General features: G+C 45.7%; 1 protein-coding gene across 2 annotated transcripts in view; it reads right to left on the reverse strand.

Annotated features, from left to right (window-relative positions):
- The window catches only part of stk10 (serine/threonine kinase 10), a 111916-nt gene extending 106232 nt beyond the window's left edge, over window positions 1–5684 (reverse strand). For both annotated transcript variants that reach the window (XM_043703803.2, XM_043703802.2), the window contains exon 1: window positions 5318–5684. In XM_043703803.2, coding sequence (XP_043559738.2) covers window positions 5318–5473 — 156 coding nt within the window. In that variant the 5' untranslated portion in view covers window positions 5474–5684. The remainder of the gene's footprint in view (window positions 1–5317) is intronic.
- Between the last annotated feature and the right edge of the window lie 861 nt (window positions 5685–6545).

Here is a 6545-nt window from a genome sequence, read left to right on the forward strand (position 1 = left end):
ACAGTCAAGAATAACCTGCACTGTACACAGCTAGAATGTCATACGAATTGCTGCAATCACTGCATTAATGCTACACAAGATATTCACACATTATTTTGGTGGGAAAGTGATACTTAATAACACTTAAATATCTCTAGATGTTTACAAAGGAGAAAGACCATCCAGCATATCGTCATCCATTTAGCATCCACTTTTCTTTTACATAATCCCAACATATTGCTTCCATTGCCCCCTCAGGAGGCACACTCTGAAGAACTTTCACGAATCAGTCCTAGAATTATCCTTTACACATTTGAACTTGTGTCTCCAGTTCTATGCGCGCACACGCACAATTTAAACCCAAGTGATATTCTGGGCTCATACTTCTTTGACCTGTCAGCTGACTTTTGTTTTCAGAAACTGAACAGTTCAAGTCCATCCATCGTTTCCAGGCCAGATCAACCTTTGGCACTGGATATAAATCTGCACTACTATAGCACTTGTTTCTTAGCATTATTTAAAGATGTGGCCAGACCAAATTCCTATAAAATTTGATCATTGCTTCCTTTAATTTGTATTCTACTGTTTTGACAATAATGCTCAAAGTACAATTAGCATCTCTCTGCATGTTCTGGGCCTGTTTAAGAACAAGTGTACCATAACTGCTTGTCTTCTTCCATCTTCAACCCATTTCAAAAATCAGACTCAAGTCCAAAAGTATAGGTTAATTCTCTGCTTGCTAGGCCTCCATGGTCTTCTCTGCACCACGTCTTCTCTGTCCATGCAATCCAATTCAATAACAAACTCAAAGAAACCATTATGCCAAGTTAGATAATCTCAGCCAATGCAACAATGAGGCAAACATGAATTGCTTTAGACCACACTGGACTGAACACAAAAGCTGGTAAAAACAATGATCTCAGATGCTGGAAACCAGATTCTGGATTAGTGGTGCTGGAAGAGCACAGCAGTTCAGGCAGCATCCAAGGAGTAGTGAAATCGATGTTTCGGGCAAAAGCCCTTCATCAGGAATAAAGTCAGAGAGCCTGAAGCACTTCCACTTCTGCTCTTCCAGTAACCTGCAGGAGTGATCCATGCATCAGTATTGGGAGATCAACAGCTTAAGGTGTGTGCTGTATTCACCCTTACCCTCACTGACTCCATAGATGAGCCGACACTAAAATGAAAACTGACCTGCTTGGTTAAGGGATACTGAGAAATATGACATTTTGTGATTGGTGACACTCAAACATATAACAGTGAAGCAAGATAATGAAGATAATCTTAATATCAAAATTACTAATTGATAGTTACATTGTGATCAACTGAAGAAAGCAGAGTTCATTACTAATCTTAGCAGTATATCTGGATAAAACAAAGGCTCGCTGGAATAGCAGACCTCACTATGAATAGGTAAATATAGCTCAATTATTTAAAGCTTTTATGTTCACACCTGTTGTGCCATATACTTAGCCCCATCCACTGACTTCCATGCTTCAAGCACTCTTCAGTAAAATAAACATGCAATAGTGAGCCAAACTGCAATTTGAATGAAACATCAGTTCAATCGTTTGCTGCCTTCTGAGCGAACATGTTTTGAGTTCATCTGAATTCAACATGCCATTCCAAGCAGAAGCACAGCCAACAGATCATTTCTAACCACCTGGTGTTTTACAGCTATTTTCAAGCTGCTCAGACATGCTATGACAACCCTCTGGAGGAGATGGGAATTGAACTCAGGACTCTAGCCTGAGGTAGGGACACTACCACTGGGCCAGATCCTGTGTTTTCATTCTCTTAAGCAAAAAAGGAATCAAGTTAGACCAGCCCTAGTGTGGTACTGTGAAAAAGAACAACAGAAACGGACAAGAACCTGACCAGAAAGGTAGCAAAATCACATTTGAGTTATTATCCAGGGTAATGACGCACCAAGGTAATGAACAGCACTTGCCCCTTTTTGATTTGCACACAAGTACACATACAACCACAGAAAGAGCTGTGCACTATGACCCTTTCTCCAAGGCCTGCTGCTTTCACTTCTTGGTGGTCAGTTTATCAAGGCGCAGGAGCAAACCTAGAAGGAAGCTCTTTCACCTGTCCGCCCCTCTGCACGCAGTGCCCATAGATCAAGAACATGTGGTTGAATTGCAAACCAAAAATTTAAAAGCAACCCTTCAAAAGAAAAACTAGACACGGGCTGCCCAGTTGAACACCAAATAATTTTGAAACAGTTTCATCCAAGCCACAAAAACTGCATGCGGTTTGGCACCCAGTGAACCTACTTATCCTGTTTCATAATACTACAGTATGCACCTTCCCAGACCACCCCCCCCCTGTCAAAAAAGAGAGACAGAAAGATTCCCTACTAAGGGGTCCTACACTGTCAGACATTATCCACATTGGGGACAAATGTCCCCTCACCATTTGAAGGACACAAGGAAATTTCCCTAAGATACCTTAGATTCTGGGACATTACACCAGAGCCTCCTTCATTATGCAATACCAAGTTTCAGATGGAGTGGGTCAGTTCCCCTGCAAGCCTACTACATGCTTGAACCACTAAGCTTTCAATTGGAGTCAGGACCAATATGATTTAGACTACATTCTAAATATTAATTGACATCCTCCCTGACAATTCCTCTGGCATTACCCAGCACACTCCTGTGTCAGCCAGTGCAGCTTCGTTGTCGGATGAAGCCGCCCCTGAGCAGCAGTTCCCGTACAACAGCACCAATCCTTCAGAGAGCACACACTGTGGCACACAGCAACCTTTCCCAAAGTGAAGGGGCACCATCAGGGACCTGTTAATCTTCACTAGTCACTCTGCAGGTGTATAGAAATCAGATCAGGATGACAAAAACATCCCAAACCCAAAAGCTCTCAAAGTCTAGAGTAAGCACTCATGATCGACACCTTCTCCTGATCAAGAATGTGGCGGTGCCAATGTTGGACTGGAGTGGACAAAGTCAAAAATCACACAACACCACTACCTCAAAGAGAGGGGCTCCGAAAGCTTGTGGTTTCAAATAAACCAGTTGGGCTGTAACCTGGTGTCGTGGATTTTTGACTCTGATCAAGGATAAGAAAGGTGCTTGACAGACCAATCCTTTTGAAACAGTGGATCTATAAAAACCATACAGAGCAGTTTTTACCTGTTACGCTTAAGTATATCGTAAATTGATAAAGTCATTCCGTTCTCAAATGGTTATGCAACATGCAGTTTCTAATAACTCTACTCTTAGTTCCAACGAATAGTCAAAATTTCCCCAATGTCAATGGAAGAAACCTTTATTGCAGGTTCAATTACATGCAGGAATACACATGCTAAAGCCAACATAATCAATCAATCAGTTGCTTACACAAAAAACTACTACATATGCTCCGTTGAGTCGACAGCTTAAAATACAATTTTGTATAGTGTGCGCAATATCTTTACATATTTCTTGTTCAAAAAAATCTACAAACTTTCGACTCCATGGACAGGTCAGGAGAACTACTCCACCCAAGATAATCATCTCAAATCCCCTCTACATTATTTTAGCAAAGCAACTTATTTTAAAATAAAACAGATCAAAAACAAATGGGCAAAAAGAATCCAAAAATGCATTATGTGCTCATGTTTTAATACACCAATGCAAAATCTCATAGTCAAAATGCATTTGCGTTGGTGTTGGTATCTGCTTAACCACATTAACTCAGCTCTTTGGCTAATGACATGATAGACCATGAATTCACAATACTGTATGGGGAAGTAAGAGATGCAAAACCACATCCTATCCTCAGCTGCCCAACCCATAGGGTCATCTTACAAAAAGGGGACAGAGAGACAGAGGTCAACCTTAGACTCTGCTGTTTCATTGCAACTTAGATGAAGCCTTTAAATTCTTGGGAAAACAGTTTAACACGAGTACTGGAGCCACGGATTCACCAGTACCCAGTGTCACTTAGACTTAAGTAAAGAATGAAGTTTCCAGGATAGTCAGAGGTACTTCAAACAAAATTAACAACTTCTGAAACTCAGTCACTCACGTAGGAAAGCTGAGCGGCTAGTTTACACAGCAAACAAAGACGCAATGATCCATTTGTGGGGCTCTTTCGAGGGAAGAATAGCGTTTTGAGAGGCTTTACATCATTTGAATCACCGTGAAAAGTGGGCCTCAATAATGCATCTGAAAGATTGCACCTTGAACAATACTGCATTAAAACATGCACTGCAGTCAAAGGAGCTTGAATTCAATGCTGGATTTCATTTAACGTTGTTGAGAATCGAAAACATGGCATAGATCTCTAGCTTTTGAAAAAGTGCAACCTATCATTTATTGCTAATCAATTTAAATATGGCCAGCTGGTCCAATGTAGTGAAGACAACTGCTGGACAGTAGAAATCTAAAGACTAATAGCAGACAATAAACAGAAAGAGAACAAGACACTCTCCAGGTCACTCTTTTAAGACAGGAACAACAAAACATTAAAACAGATGGTCTATTTGGTTACTGATAGGATTGATCAAGGCATATGATATGAACCTGAAATGACAGCTCAAGACTTTCAGTTTTTCATCAAAAACGGCCTGGGGCTTTGGAACTCATTTCTACAGTATTTGTTAAAATGTTGCAGAAATTCCTCGCTACGTTAAGATGTGGTGAATTTCAGCCACTCCGGGGCTTATAACAGTGTGTAAGCCCGGAGTTCCCCCACACCTCAAACTGCAAATCAGCAGCAAAACGCCGCTGCACTGTGCTCACTGCGACCAAAACAAAAACTTCTTGCACATGCCCCGGTCTCCCTGTGAAAAGCCGCTGGACGAACAAAGAAAGGTTTCCTTTTTATTTCCGCCAGGGAACGGTCAGGCAAAGGAGTGGAGAGAAAGAAATCAACAGTTCCGTCCTACATTTTTTTTAAATAAAACAAAACCCGAGAACGCCCTCATTTCCAAACTAACACCCGACCCATTTCGCGGAAAAGAAACACGTGTAGAAACACCTCGGTGAGGGTGCGCTGCTGGCTCCGCTCGATCCAACTCCACAGCGGGGCAGGGGACAGGAGGGGGAAGCGGTGACCCAGAGAGACACAGAGAGTGAGGCAGAGAGAGAGAGAGAGCCCCCCCGAGCTGGGAGAGAGAGAGAGCCCCCCCGAGCTGGGAGAGTGAGCGAGCCCCCCCGAGCTGGGAGAGTGAGCGAGCCCCCCCGAGCTGGGAGAGTGAGCGAGCCCCCCCGAGCTGGGAGAGTGAGCCCCCCGAGCTGGGAGAGTGAGCGAGCCCCCCCGAGCTGGGAGAGTGAGCCCCCCGAGCTGGGAGAGTGAGCCCACCCACCCCCGGTCACCCCCCTCCAGCCCTCACCTTGTAAACCTTGCCGAAGGCGCCGTCGCCCAGCTCCCCGATCACTTGCCAGCTCTCCTCCGGGTTGCAGTCCCGCCGGACGTGCTCGTACTGTTTGTTCTTCTTCTTCTCAAAAGTGGAGAGCCTCAGGATCTTCTTGAAGTTGGCGAATGCCATATCTGCGGAGCGGGGAGGACCCGCCGGCTCGGTGTCTGGGTGGGGTAGCGGGCTGTGGAATGGACAGGAAGCCACCCGAGCCCGGCTACAGCTCCCCCGGAGGCGGCTGGCTCCTCACCCCAGTCACTTGGAACAGCGCATCACTCCGGACTCCGCTTCTCCCAGGTCCCGGTCACACACACAGCAACTCCCCCAGAGGCTCAAACTACCGCTCGGTCCACCTGCCGCCTCCCTCCCGCTCACAACCGTCAGCCCCGGCTTCCGCAACCCATTGGCCCGTCCCTGTCTTGTCCCCGCCCCCAATGTCCCATCTCTGCCCTATCTCCACCCCCATTGGCCTGAACTTATCCTATCTCCGCCCCATCGGCCTGTCCCAGCCCTAACCCGGTCCCTATTGGCCAAACCTTATTCTATCCCCGCCCCATCGGCCAGCCCCAGCCCTATCCCTGTCCCCATTGGCCAGACTCACCCTATCCCCGCCCCATCAGCGTGTCCCTGCCCTATTGCCACCCCCATTGGCAAGCCCCATCCGTGCACCCGCCCCATTGGCCGGCCCTGCTCTATCCCGCTCCCATCGGCCCGTCCTGGCATTGTCCCGCCCCATTTACGGTCCTAGACCCGTTCCCATTGGTCTATCTCTACCCCTTCTTCACTTTAATTGTTCCATCACTAAAGTCCCAGACCTCTCAGCATCCCATTGGTTAATACTCAACGTGTCCGCCCAATAGTCCACTCTCATTGGTCCGTGTCCACTTCTCCCGCCCCTACCTGCGCTCATTGGTGATTTTCCTTCTTCCCCTGTGCAGCTCTGTAATTTTGTTTATAATTTATATACGATTGGGTAAACGATTTGGATGAGGATTTAGGAGGAGTGATTAAGTCAGTTTGTGATTGAGATCCAGGAGATGGTGGAGTGGACAGTGTGTAATGTTATTTAGTTAAAAATCACACAACACCAGGTTACAGTCCAACAGGTTTGTTTGGAAGCACTAGCTTTCGCGGCGCTGCTCCTTCATCAGGTGGTTGTGGAGAATAAGATCATAAGACACAGAATTTATAGCAAAAGTTTACA

Source organism: Chiloscyllium plagiosum, unplaced genomic scaffold, assembly GCF_037043375.1.
Source record: "Chiloscyllium plagiosum isolate Xiang-an unplaced genomic scaffold, Cpla_swu_hap1 HiC_scaffold_16, whole genome shotgun sequence".
NCBI classification, from domain to species: Eukaryota; Metazoa; Chordata; class Chondrichthyes; order Orectolobiformes; family Hemiscylliidae; genus Chiloscyllium; species Chiloscyllium plagiosum.